This window comes from Malaclemys terrapin, chromosome 23 (assembly GCF_027887155.1).
Source record: "Malaclemys terrapin pileata isolate rMalTer1 chromosome 23, rMalTer1.hap1, whole genome shotgun sequence".
In the NCBI taxonomy this organism is placed as follows: domain Eukaryota; kingdom Metazoa; phylum Chordata; order Testudines; family Emydidae; genus Malaclemys; species Malaclemys terrapin.
Window position 1 is genome coordinate 16,452,130 of NC_071527.1, and position 13,939 is coordinate 16,466,068.

A 13,939-nucleotide genomic window follows, 5' to 3' on the forward strand; every position below is an offset into this window, starting at 1 on the left:
TTACAGATGGGGAAACTGAGTCACAGAGCAGGGCAGTGACGCACCCAAGGTCACTCAGGGATTCTGTGGCAGAGCCGGGAACTGAACCCACCTCTCCTGAGGCCTAGTCCAGGGACCCCCTCCTCCTCCTCCATCTCCTCGCTGGCCCAGAGGGTGCCCTGGCTTTCCTTTCCCCAGCCCTGCTTTACCAGACCCCCCTCGGGAGGTCACCACCTGGGCATTGCTCCAGAGGGACTCCTGCTATAAACAGCTGCTGTGGTCCACCCCTGGGTGACTGCACCTCCGCGCTGGATGAGGGATCTCTGTATAAACCACCCCTGGATCCCACCCCAGAAGTAGCTGAATTTCAGTAGTGGATTACGGGATCCCTGCCTTTATTTTGTATATCGCTTTGTAACAGGCTTCAGCCTGAAAGGCGTGTCTGTAACCGTGGGGCTGTGGCAGCATCCCTCTGTAAAGCATTGTACATTGCCCCAGGAGATGGGTGTATTGTAACTATGATTCAAAGGGGGAAACTGAGGCACGGGGCGCGGAAGTGACTTGTTCATGGTCACACAAGGAGGCAGTATGAGAAGAGAGACTAGAAACCCAGGAGCCCGAGCCCTAACCACTAGACCCCCCCCCTCCCCCGCGCCCGCCCTGCTCCTCTCGGAGCCAAGAATAGACCCAGGAGTCCTGGCTCCCAGCCCCCTCCCGCCACGGGGATAGAACCCAGGCGTCCTAGCTCCCGCCTCCTGCTCCAACCCCTCCCCCCAGGCAGGGACCGCACCCAGGCGTCTTATTTCTTTCCGAGCCACCCCCACGGCGGCGCTGGCTCGTCCCTCACCTCCGGACCTGCCACCTGGCCGGCTCCCACCGCGGGGTGGGGCGGGGAAAGGCGGAGGGGGGGCGTGTCTGGCCCCAGAAGGGGGCGTGTCCTGTGCAGGGATTGGTGGAGGCGGGGGCGCTGGCCGGCCCCCCTGTCAGAGCCAGGAGCGGGGCGTGGGGCTGGGATGTGGCAGCTCCGCGGAACCTCCGCCTGGGTGGCCGCGGGAGCCCCTGGGCTCCGAGCACCCGGCTCCCCACGCCCGGGGGCAGGAGCCTCCCAGGTGGGTGGATCGGGCGAGCCACGCGGGGGAGCCGGATCCATGGGGGGCGAGTGGGGAGAGATGGATCCATGGGGAGCTGTGCCCTGGGGGGCGAGTGGGGAGAGCCGGATCCATGGGGGGCTGTGCCCTGGGGGGCGAGTGGGGAGAGCTGGATCCATGGGGGGCTGTGTCCTGGGAGGCGAGTGGGGAGAGCTGGATCCATGGGGGGCTGTGTCCTGGGGGGTGAGTGGGGAGAGCTGGATCCATGGGGAGCTGTGCCCTGGGGGGCGAGTGGGGGGAGCCGGATCCATGGGGGGCTGTGTCCTGGGGGGTGAGTGGGGGAAGAAGCCTGATCCATGTGGGCGAGTGAGGGGAGCCGGATCCATGGGGGGGCTGTGCCCTGGGAGGGGGAGTTGGGGGGCAGCTATGGGTTCAGGGAATAGAACCCCAGGAGTCCTGACTCCCAGTCCCTGCTCCCCCCCTCCCCCGCACCCCCCCCCCCACACACTAACCAGTAGATCCTGCTCCCTTCCAGGGTCTCCCAGCTTGCCTGGGGGAAGGAGCCAGGGAGCCAATGCTGTGGGAAGAGGGGGAGCCATGAGGGGCCGGGCAGAGTGCATTTGGGGAGACTCGGGGGAGTCCCCCATGAAATCAGGGCTCCTGTCACTCATCCCTGAGCTGGCCCACAGCCAGTGCTTCCATCCTGGGCGTGCAGAATGCACCGGGCCGACCCCACTGCTAAGGGGGCATTACACCGGGATGGCTTTTGGCCCCAGACAGGGTTAGTGGCTGGGGGGAGGACACGGGGAGGGGGGAGATTGTCTGCAAGTTTTGCCACTTTGTTACTTGCCCAATTTGCTTATTGACCTGCCAAAATGAATGATAATAATTAACCCCGTGGAGGGGGCTGGGCCCGGCACAGCCAGGAGGAGGTGGCAGGAACTGGATTATTTAGCTGTATGTTCCAGTCCCCTAGCGTTGGTGCTTTGCAACCTTTAATTACTGAATGGGAGCGTCTCCCCCGCCCTGTGAGCCAGGCACCTCTGGTGCTTCCCTGGAGGTTGCCAAGTTCCCCGAAAACCCTCCCATGCTCCAGACCGTGCTAACCTGTAACCCACACTCCCCTCCCAGGGCTGGGAGAGAACCCAGGAGTCCTGACTCCCCTCTGCTCTATCCACCACTCCCCTCCCAGGGCTGGGATAGAACCCAGGAGTCCTGACTCCCGCCCACTCTAACCACTAGCCCCCACTCCCCTCCAGAGCTGGGGCTAGAACCCAGGAGTCCTGACCCCCCCGCTCTAACCACTTAGGTGGACTGTGGCATTACCCTATTCCCCCCCCCCCATTAATTCCACTTTTTGAGCTAAACCACATGATCAGTCTGTGTGAGCGCCCTCCCCCCCCTTTGCACCAGCGCAGCACATGAACACAGGGAGCTGGCACTGAGGCCTGGCACAACGTGGCTGCTCTGTCCCGCGGTGACCTGGCCTGGCTCTGAGCTGCAATCGGCTTTGTTCTCTGGCCCTGATCCGTTTGCCTTGGCAGCGAAAGCGGGAGGTGGCATCTCGATTGAACTTGAGAGCCAGTTCCGGTCACCGCATCCAGACACTCAGTACCCACTCTCAGGCCTGTCAGTGGGGCGGGGACCGTGCGCCAGCCCCTCCGCACTGAAGTGGGACCGGATAAACCCATCCCATCGCTGCCTGCTGTTCATCCCGCCTGTTGTGAAAACCCTCCGGCCATGGGGATCCCACGGTTAGCCTCAGCCCACAGCCACAGCCACCGGCTTCCCACACCACTGGGACTGCGAGTGCAACTGTTCCTCATGGACCAGGGCACGGGCAGTCAGGCCTAGGGGTTGAACCGCAGGTCAGCGGCAGAGTCGGGGCTGGAGCCGGCGCAATCGCAGCTGCAGGGAGTGCTACTGCTGGGCTTAGGAGCATGGCCCAGGACCCCATGGTGCCAGGTGCTGTACATTATTTATTAGGTGTATTACGGTCATGCCTAGGCGCCCCAGCCATGGCCCAGGACCCTGTTGTGCCAGGCGCTGCACAAACACAGACCAAAGACACCATCCCTGCCCCAAACACCTTCCAGGCCCGCCAACGCTGTTGCACGCGCTCTGCTTCGCTGCCTGGCCTACAGGGGCCTGCGCATGGCAGTGAGTTGAAGCGCGTGCAGCGTTGGCGGGATCGGGGCCAAAACGTCAGACAGGGGTGGGGGCAGCTGGCGGGGGAGGGGGAGGGCAGGGAACAATGAGATGATGCTGATGGGCATGGCGGGCAGTGCGCTCAGCTCTAAGCCGTCGTACCTACATGGTGCCTGTCACCGTGGTATCTGGTCTGGAGGAGGAGGGCCGGCTCCAGCCCCTCTTGGAACCTCGCCCCTTTTCTTCCCCACACATAGGGAGCCGGCATTCAATCCGTGGGCCCCATGGCACTGCCTGCCCTCCCAGCACACACGCCCGCTGCCAGGCTCCCGGGATCACCCCCACCTGGGTCTCCGCTCAGGGCCACCCAGATCCCGCTCAGCTCTGGGTGGGTTCAGCTCCATCTGGGAATGCTGGGCCCTGCCCCACGGGAACGGCTCCCCCGGGCCCAGAGCAAAAAGCCTCTATTTCCTATTGTCTGCCATTGCACCACTGCTCTGCTGGTGCCCCTCACTCCCGACCCACAGCCCCACCTGCCCCGAACCGCCCCCCGGCCCCCCGGGTCACCTGCCCTGAATCCCCTCCCCCACCCCAGAGCCCCATTCAGGGTTGCAGCAGGACACGTCTCGAGCACATATTGATCGAAGTGCAGAGGTTAGTTTACAGGAGGCTCGTTAAGCAAACCCTTAATTACAGTCAGCAGAGCTCCTCTGGACAAGGAGCTCAGCGCCTGCCAGATCCAGGGGTTGGTTTACAGCTCTAGCCTCTGGGAGGATCCCACCTCTTGCTCACAAACCGAAATGATCCTGCTCCCCTCCCAGGGCTGGGGCTAGAACCCAGGAGTCCTGGCTTCCAGCCCCCTGCTCTAACCACTAGACCCCACTCCCCTCCCAGGGCTGGGGCTAGAACCCAGGAGTCCTGGCTTCCAGCCCCCTGCTCTAACCACTAGACCCCACTCCCCTCCCAGGGCTGGGGCTAGAACCCAGGAGTCCTGGCTTCCAGCCCCCTGCTCTAACCACTAGACCCCACTCCCCTCCCAGGGCTGGGGCTAGAACCCAGGAGTCCTGGCTTCCAGCCCCCTGCTCTAACCACTAGACCCCACTCCCCTCCCAGAGCTGGGGCTAAAGCCCAGGAGACCTGGCTCCCAGCCCCTGCTCTAACCACTGGACCCCACTCCCCTCCCAGGGCTGGGGCTGGAACCCAGGAGTCCTGGCTCCCAGCCCCCTGCTCTAATCACTAGACCCCACTCCCCTCCCAGGGCTGGGTCTGGAACCCAGGAGTCCTGGCTCCTGCCCCCTTATCATTCAATAATGCTCCCTCCCTTTTGGCAGGTCCTCACCATCAGGCCTCTCTCCCCATGGGTTCTATCCCCAGCTCCGGGGGGCCAGATCCCTATCTCGCCTCCAGAGAGCGGGGCATATCCTGGGGGGCTGCTGGTGCTCCCCCTACCCCACTGGCCTTGGCCTGCTGGGCGACAGCCACTGAGAGCCCCAGCAAAATCCCCTGACTCAGAGTGGGGGGCAGCACCACATGGCAGCAAGGGCCTGTGGTGGGGGAAGGGCACAGGGCTGGGCATCGCTGCGATGCTTCCAATGCAGAGAAGGGGGGGGGGAACCCACAGAGAATTAAATTCCTAAGTACTCTCCCCTCTGTGACACAGACTTATCACCACTCCACAGAGATCTGGCAGGGTGTGTGTGTACCACTGCCCTTTGCTGGATGGAACAAGAACAGCTCTGCTGTGTGTCATATTCCCTATAGTGCTATCAGCCAATGGCGATTCTCCTTCCGCTCAGATTTGGGGGCTGGTGCAGGCTGACGAGAGTGGAGGGAAGCTGGTACAAATTACCGGGGCCTGGTGGTCTGTCCTTGCTGGGGGGCCTGAAAAAAAATTTTCACCGGGGCCCGAATCCGCTCTCACCGGCCTTGGGCTGGTGCTTCGTGACCAGAAGGCTCCAGATCCCATCCCTGTGGGGCCCCACACTCACACCGCACGCTCATTTCACAGGTGCCACTGAGCGGCCATGGAGGAGTCCACGCGGATGGGTTACTGCATCGTGGCCGGCAGCTTCGTGGCCTTCCAGTTCTTCTTCTCGGCCGTCAGCCCCCAGCTCTCGCTGGCGCTCAGTCGCCACTACTGCAGCCTGAACGCTGTCAAAAAGTGCGAGTGGAACTCCAGGTACCGCAGTCCTCGGGGCCTGAGGGGAGCAGGACAGAACCCAGGAGTCCTGGCTCCCAGCCCCCTGCTCTAACCACTAGACCCCACTCCCCTCCCAGAGCCAGGGAGAGAACCCAGGAGTCCTGGCTCCCGGTGCACTAACCACTAGACCCCGCTCCCCTCCCAGAGCCAGGGAGAGAACCCAGGAGTCCTGGCTCCCGGTGCACTAACCACTAGACCCCGCTCCCCTCCCAGAGCCAGGGAGAGAACCCAGGAGTCCTGGCTCCCAGCCCCCTGCTCTAACCACTAAACCCCACTCCCCTCCCAGAGCCAGGGAGAGAACCCAGGAGTCCTGGCTACCAGCCCCCCTGCTCTAACCACTAGACCCCACTCCCCTCCCAGAGCCAGGGAGAGAACCCAGGAGTCCTGGCTCCCAGCCCCCCCAACATCTAACCACTAGGTCCAGCCCCCAGCGGGAGCCGTCCGGACGTTCCTGGTGAGCTTAGCCTGAGAACATCCTGGCGCGTGAGGCATCTGATGGGCTGAAAGGAGCCATTGTCTGACACGGGGGCTGGGCACTCGGAGCACCGTGGTGGGGCCAGAGGGACATGGGGAGGTGCTGGGGCTGAGCTGTGTGTGATGGGGGGGAGGGCGGGCTGAGCCATGTGTGATCCCGGGGGGAGGGTATGGGGGGGCTGAGCAGTGTGTGATCCCCGGGAGGGCCATGCCGGGGGGGCTGAGCCATCTGTGATCCCAGGGGAGGGCATGGGGGGGCTGAGCCGTGTGTGATCCATGGGGGGGGGCTGAGGTGTGTGTGATCCCCCCGGGGGAGGCTGACCCCTCTGCATGTCCCCCTCAGGTGTGTCTCCACTCTGCACGCGCTCATCGTCGGCCTCTTCTGCCTCTACATCCTCTTCTTCGATGGAGCCATTAACGCCAACCCCATCTGGTGAGCTCCCCCGGTGCCCCACACTCCCGACCCACAGCCCCCTGCTCCCCACCCCACAGCTCCCCCGGTGCCCCTCAGTCCTGACCCACAGCCCCCTGCTCCCCCCCCCACAGCTCCCCCCAGTGCCCCTCAGTCCCGACTCGCAGTCCCCTGCTCCCCGCCCCACAGCTTCCCCGGTGCCCCACACTCCCGACCCACAGCCCGCTGCTCCCCACCCCACAGCTCCCCAGTGCCTCTCACTCCCGACCCACAGCCCCCTGCTCCCCACCCCACAGCTCCCTGATGCCCCCTGCTCCCCACCCCACAGCTCCCCCAGTGCCTCTCACTCCCGACCCACAGCCCCCTGCTCCCCACCCCACAGCTCCCTGATGCCCCCTGCTCCCCACCCCACAGCTCCCCCAGTGCCCCTCACCCCCGACCTGCAGCCCCCTGCTCCCCGCCCCACAGCTCCCCCGGTGCCTCCTGCTCCCCACCCCACAGCTCCCCCAGTGCCCCTCACTCCCAACCCACAGCCCCCTGCACTCCCAGCCTTGGGCTTCTCCCCCCCGCCACACACAATTCTGTAGCTGGCTGCACCCCTTGCTCGGAATTGGGGGGGGGGGCAGATTTGCCCTGGTCCCTTTCCCAAGCCCTGTCTCTCACAGCTGGTTGGAAGGTGCCAGCCCTGGGCCGTGGGGGGGGTGAGCGGGGGGTCCCGTGGGCCCGAGGTCACATGGTGGCAGAGGTGATAAAAGGCTGTTTTGTGCCTGGGAAGAATGGCCCCCTTGTTCCCCGGCTGCCAGGAGCCAGGGCCACCCGTGCAGCTGGCATCGGCTGGGCAGAGGGGGCTGCGCGGTGCGGCTGGGCACAACCCCTTGCATTGGGGAGCGGAGCCCGGGGGCTGGCATGGTGCCCGGGCATGGGGGTTGCATGCGAGGAGGATCTGGGGCCCAGGGTCTGGGGGGGACTGAGCGTCTGAAGGGGGGAGCTGGCCCTGTGATCACCCTCCCCCCCAATACTAACCCCCCCCACCCCATCCCATGCCAGCCCCTCATCCCCTGACTCCTTGTGCTTCCAGGGGGGACCCTTACCTGGTGAAACTCAACGTGGCCATCACCTGCGGCTACCTGCTCTACGGTAAATGCTGGGGGCACTGTGCTGCCCCTGCTGGCCGGCCTGGGGACTGCAACCCCCAGCTCCTTGGCCTCCCTGACCTGGGGGGAGCCCAAAACTGGGGATTTCAGACACAAAATTATCTAAAAACCTAAAAAAACGGGGAAACGTCTTACAATCTGGGTGGCTTTTTCCTTCTAGGGTGACCAGATGTCCTAATTTTAAAGGAACAGTCCCGATTTTGGGGTCTTTTTCTTATATAGGCTCCTATTCCCCCCCACCCCCATCCCGATTTTTCACATTTGCTGTCTGCTCCCCCTATTTCCTTCTAGAGTAAACGGAGCCGCCAACTGCTGGGGCCACGGGCCTGGGGGGCTGCCCAGCAGGGACAGGTTTAGGGGCTGAAGCAGGGAGCTGCAATGGGGCGGCTGGGCAATCAGGGGGACCCTGAAACCCCACCCGAGTGGGAGCTATTTGTGCCCCCCCCAAAGCTGAGGGTCTAAGGGATAGATGGAAGCTCCAGGAGAAATCCAGGTGCCCGGCCCAGGGGGAGGGTCTCCCAGGCAGCGAATGGTTTGTAGGGCCCCGAAGGGCTGACTCCAGCCAGGGGACGCCCACCGGCTATGGGCCCCGCTCCGAGGGATGGGGCGGGAGGTGCCCGGCGTGCGGGAGGGGGGCTGTGGGGAGAGTGGGGGGGGGGCTGTGTGTGTGTTTGTGCATGTCCCCATTGCTCAGCCTGACCCAGCGCCCCCCCCCCCGTGCCCCCCAGCACACTGACCCCCCCCGTGCCCCCTCCCCCCATTCAACCCCCGCGCTCTGTGTTCCAATTCCAGATTTGCTGCTGCTTCTGCGCTACTGGAAGACGCTGGGCGACTCCCTGTTCGTTTGCCACCACTTGGTGGCGCTGTACGCCTACGGCTACGTGCTGGTCAGTGCCGGGCCCGGCCGGGCGCGCTGGGACAGGCTCCCTCCCCGGTCCCTGCCCCCCAGATCTCTGCTCCCTCTGTGCTCCCTCTGCACGCCCCCCCCCAGCTTCTTCCTTTGCCCCCGCGCCGAGGGCAGCGGCTGGCTCCAGCCAGGCTCCAAATTCAGCTTCAATCCCCCCCTTAAAACCCAGCTAGCATCCACTCCCCACCCCCGTTTCAAGTCACATCAGGGGGCTGCGGGTCGGGAGTGAGGGGCACCGGCAGAGCTGGGAGGGGGAGTCCAGGGCTGGGCTAGCAGGGGCTGCGGGGCGGGAGTGAGGGGCACCGGCAGAGCTGGGAGGGGGAGTCCAGGGCTGGGCTAGCAGGGGGCTGCGGGTCGGGAGTGGGGGGCACCGGCAGAGCTGCTGGGGGGAGGGGTGAACTCTGCTCATGTGTCTTGGTCCTCAGGGAAGTGACTCTGCCTTGGGGTCTGTTAGTCCAGCGACACCCCCACCCCGCTATGCTCTTTTCCTCCCTTTCTTCCTGCTGGGGCCCAGCTCAGGCCCCCCCCACCCGCCGTCTCTGGAGTGGTCCCCGAGCAGGCCTGGGGTGGAGGATCCGTCCCCTTCCCTCTGTGGGGGGGGGATGTCCCCACCCGTGAGCCCCTTGGGGCAGGGGATTAACGGCCTCTCTCTCCCCCAGAGCCGAGGGGTGCTGCCCTATTTCGCCAACTTCCGCCTCCTGTCCGAGCTCTCCACCCCATTCGTCAACCTGCGGTGAGTCGGGGGCTGGGGGGGAGCTGGGCAGGGGCTGGAGCTGGGGGGCTCTAAGGTGCCTGAGCATCCCAGTGGGACACGGATTCAAATTTTCCCGAGGCGCTGGGGGATGGGGATGGTGCCGCTACCCCAGAGGATGCTGGGATGCAGACGGTGTGGGGAGGCGGGCTGAAGGGTAGGGCAGGCAGTGACCCTAGATCAGTGGGGCTGGGAGTTAACACCCCTTTGACTTGCATAAGGGCAGCTTCCACCCCCCACCCGGGCTGGGCAATTGGCTCAGGCTCTCTGCAAACTCAGGCAGCGTCAGTTACCCCTCCGGCTTAATGAGAGCACTGATGTGATCATGTGATGCCAGGAGCTGGAGGGGGCAGGGCCTGGGGCTGTTTAAAGTGACCGCGCTCCTTTGTCGTGGCCCAGGTGGTTCTTTGACACCGTGGGGCAGCCCCGCTCCTCCTGGTTCGTCTTGGCCAACGGCCTGGCCATGACCGTGGTCTTCTTCCTGGTACGCATCGCCGTCATCCCCAGCTACTATGCCCGCGTGCTGGCCTGGTACGGCACGCCCGAGTACGCCCGCCTGGGGCTCGCCGTGCAGGTGGCCTGGATCGTGCCCAGCCTAGCCCTGGAGGTCCTCAACCTGGTCTGGATGTACAAGATCGTCCGGGGCTTCTACCGGGCCTTCTGCCGGCCCCGGGAGCGCAAGGCGGCCTGCAGCCACAGCGACTAAGCAGGAGCTGGACTTCCCCAGGGGACATGGCCGGGGGGCCCCTAAGCTCCCGGCAGAGACGGAAGATCCACTCTAATTCCCATCAGAGCCCACAGCAACAGAAATACCCTGGCCTGGCACGTGCCGCCAGGCACCCGGACTGGCCCCCACTGAGCACCAGGGGCATCTGGACTGGCACGTGCCCTGCGGGCACCTAGGAAATTCATGGAGATCACAGACTGGCATTGAACACTTGGGACGTCTGGACTGGCCCACGCCCCTGGCTGGGAGCTCGGTGGGGGCCCATCCGTGGGGCTGGCAGTGCCCCTCACAGAGGGCTAAGGCTGCCCAACCCCCAGCTAGGGGTGTTTTGGGGGGGGCATGCATGTCCATGCATAAGGGGCGCAGAGGCTCCTGCCGGGTGGGAGGTCCCATGTGGCAGGGGCAGAGCAGGGAGCCATGGTAGGGCCACGTTGCAGCCTCTTGAACGGCTTCCCCAGGCCCCCGCACCCCCTCCCACTCCTGCAAAAAGCAGGAGGAGCCCCACGCTACCGGGCTGGAAAGTTGAGGGGGGCGGGGCCCACGTGCACTGAACCCCCAAGGGCCAAGGGTTATACGTAGCTTTTGAGGACATCCCTGTGCCCCAGGATCCTGCAGTCTGACCCTGGCCCCTCCCTCCCAGATGCCTCCTGGCCCATAGCACCCCCCGTCCATAAAGCCCTGGCCCCCTGCCCAACAGGACGGGGCAGCGCCCTGGGGCTAATCCTGGTGTGGTGGGGGGAGCTAGGAAGGCACCCGGGTCCCAGCAGGGGTGTCGCTACCACAGGTCAGCCCCCAGCTAAACCTACCCACTTGGGCTGGGGCCCCAGAGAACCGGGCTCTAGTCCCTGCCTCTGTGCCTCAGTTTCCCTGTCTGTTAAAGGGGGACAATGCCCCTTCATCTGTGCCTTCTCTCTTCAGACTGGGAGCTTTTCGGGGCAAGCCTGTCCCTCACTCTGTATCTGTGCAATGGCCGGGGGGGGCCCGATCTCAGCCTGGGCAGCTCCCAGCACGGCCGGGGTCCCTAATCTCGGCCAGGCCCGGACAGCGTCCCTTGATCTCAGCCTGGGCCTCTAGGCATTTCCACGCTCCCAGTGACACTCTGAAGTAGCCTCCCGCAGCAGGTCTTGCTCCGGTCGGCGCCGAGATTGGGGTTTTCGGACGATTTCCAGTGGAGAATTTCAAACTCCTTCTCGGTTCCTTGTTTCATAACTGACATTTCTGCCCTAGTGAGGAATTAACCCTCCCCCCTCGATACTAATTTATTAACCCCAACCCCCCCACCCACACTCTGGGCCAGGGGGGCGAGTGCCCGGCTCACCCCCAAACCAGGCTGGGCTCCGGCCACGTTTGCCTCCAGGGTCTGTCTGTCAGGGGAGGGGCGGGACCCGCATTGGGGGTGTCAGGGAACAGGCCACTGGGCTGGGACTCATGACACCTGCGGTCTGTGCCCAGCTCTGCCGGTGGCCAGCTGGGTGACTCTGCGCAAGTCACTGCCCATTCTGTGCCTCAGTTTCCCCTCTCACCCTTTGTTTAGATTGTGAGCTTGTTGGGGCAGGGACTGTATTTCATTCTGGGTCTGGGCAGCCCCCAGCACAATGGGGGGTCCCCGATATCTCAGCTGGGGTCTGGGTAGCCCCTGGCACAAAGGGGGGCCCAATCCTAGTTATGGTCTCTAAGGACAGTAGGACTGGTCAGTAATACACCACTTTGCCTCTGCTGAGGATCTGGCCATGAAGTTACGCCAGAATTGTTCCCATCTCGCCCTCTGACCCTCCGGGCCTGGCTGCCGATTGCCCCTTAGTAACAGCGGGCGCCCTGGGCTGCCAGGTGCAGGGCTGGCCTGGAGCATTTCCCCTGTCACACGTCCCCTAGGGCTGGTCCCCCCCTCGCCCTCCGCCCCGGAGCCCAGCCCTGAACTCAAACCCGCCTCCCCGGGGCCAATGCCGGGGGATTCTCCGGCCTGTTCTCTGGAGGTCGAGGGGGGCGACCGCGTTGCCCAGTGCCAGCTCAAACCTGGCATTTCGTACCCCCCCAGCCCCAAACACCTGCATCCCCGTCGGCCCGCGCCCCGCAGAGCAGCCCCCAGGCTCCCATTGCCACCCCTCGGGGTGCCCCTGGGGGCCCGGCAGGAGAAAGGGGGAGGGGACAGATGGAGGGACGTGACATGAATTGCGGGGACTCAGGTTTGCCATCGTGGCGAGGTCCTTCTCCCGCCTCGTGGCACCGTTCTCGTGAGGGGCGGATCCCCCGTCTCAGGCCCGTCTCTCATCCCCCCCCGGATTGTGATCGCTAAGCGGCGCGGGGGCCTTGGCGGGGGGTGTTGGAAAAGAACAATAAACAAGATTTAGTTTATGAAGCTGGGCCGTCCCGCAGCCCTTTCTCAGGGGTTCCCGGCAGGGAGAGGTGCCCTGTGCATGTGTGGGTGCAGTGGGGGGTGGGCAGCCCCTTGCTGAAAGAGTATTTCAATATGACAGGTGGAGCCCACCTCGGGAGGGGGTGAGTGTGTGTGAATGGACGTGTGTCGGGGGGGGTGAAGCTGTATGGACTGCACGGGGGGGCAGGTTGTGGGGAAATGTGTGTGTTGGGGGCCAGGAGAGGGGGCGTCAGGCTGTGCACATGTTGGGCTGGTGGGTGAATGTGTTGCGGCTGGGAAAATAACCCGGAATCCCTATTCCCAGCCCCGCTCTAACCACTAGACCCCACTCCCCTCCCGGAGCTGGGGATAGAACCCAGGCGTCCTGCCTCCCAGCCCCCTGCTCTAACCCCCAGACCCCGTTTCGCTGCACAGCAAGCTGTAGTCAGATGAATGTGGTGGGGGAAGCAGCTCCCCAGACAGGAGCCGGGGTGGGCGTTGCTACGCTGGCAGGTGATGCAGGCCCCTAATGCCCCCCTACCCCTGATGAAATAAGTGTTAGGTCTGGCAGCCCTGGGCAGTGCTGCCGAGCCTGGGGTGGGGGGGCCATGGTGCGTGTGGGGTGAGCTACGTGGGCCAAGGAGCTGTCAGTGCCCCGGGAAGGGGCCGGTGGGACTCCTTGCCACGTGATCCGTGAGGCCAGGAGTCTAGGCCGGCTTCAGAGAGGGACGGGGCACAGTGAGAGCCCCCAGGGCAACGCGAGCAAACCCAGAATAGGGGCCTGGCGGGGGATCTTCCCCTGGGGGCTGGTTAGCCCATCGCTGCCAGGAGTCTCGTGCCTGCCTCTGACGTAGCCTTGCTCTCCGCCAGTCTGCCCTTCCTTGATCCTACCCAGATGACCTAGCGCATCGGGCCCCACAGCTCGCACCCCCTCCCTGGTGTCCCCCAGCACCTCCTCCCTAGGGACCCCCCGGAGCTCCCTCCCAGGGACCCCCAGTGCCCTCTCCCCATGCACCCGTCCCTCCGTGCCGCGGCTGGCGCCATCCTCCCCTGCTGCCGGGCAGAGACTGTTGAGCAGTGGGTGCCCAAAGGAGCCTGCATAGCCCCTTGGGTGCCCAGACCCCCTGCCCCCAGGGCCTGGGCCAGCCCCAAAGGTTCCCCTCTAGTCCCAGGGGGGCTTCCTGGCCGGTGATTTCACTCCCCAGCTGCCTGTCTGGAGCGTTAGTCGATGGGGCTGGTGGAGGAGCAGGGTTCCTGGTACAGCTGCCCGGCCCCCTGGCAGGACCCCCCATTCCCAGGGGCACCCTGTTGGCAGAGCCGTGGGGCCAGACACTAGGCAGCTATAAATGGCAATGCGCATTCTGAGCTGGGGAGCGAGAGGGGGTGGGCGAGAGGGGGCCTGGGGGCGGGGAGGGGGGCGATGGCACCCGGCCTGACTCAGCCACCGCACGGCCCAGCCTCACGTCATCAGTAAAAATTAGCTGCCTGCCAGGTCCCTCCGGCATCAGAGCCTCCTGGGCCGTGAGCTCAGGGCTGAGTCAGCCTGGGCCAGCCTGGGCCCTTAACCCCCTGGCTGCTGTGGCCTGGACACACGCGTGTGCACACGCACAGCCCGGCAGCGCTGGGTTGGCGGGAGCCAGCCTGCTGGGGGGGCACAGGATCGGGCCCCTGGGGTGTCTCCTCTCCACACACCTCTAGCCGGCCTGCCCCATCTCACAGCCCAGCACACCAGCAGGGGGCAGTGCA

General features: G+C 64.8%; 1 protein-coding gene across 1 annotated transcript; it reads left to right on the forward strand.

The window, feature by feature from the left end:
- Window positions 1-993: 993 nt before the first annotated feature.
- LOC128828156 (TLC domain-containing protein 4-like) lies at window positions 994-12,196 on the forward strand. The gene is made up of 7 exons (XM_054012564.1): window positions 994-1,088; window positions 5,224-5,394; window positions 6,233-6,322; window positions 7,380-7,438; window positions 8,248-8,342; window positions 9,022-9,095; window positions 9,513-12,196. Exons 2-7 carry the CDS (start codon window positions 5,240-5,242, stop codon window positions 9,817-9,819), a joined length of 780 nt encoding a protein of 259 aa, XP_053868539.1. The 5' UTR covers window positions 994-1,088; window positions 5,224-5,239; the 3' UTR covers window positions 9,820-12,196.
- The last annotated feature ends 1,743 nt before the right edge of the window (window positions 12,197-13,939 follow it).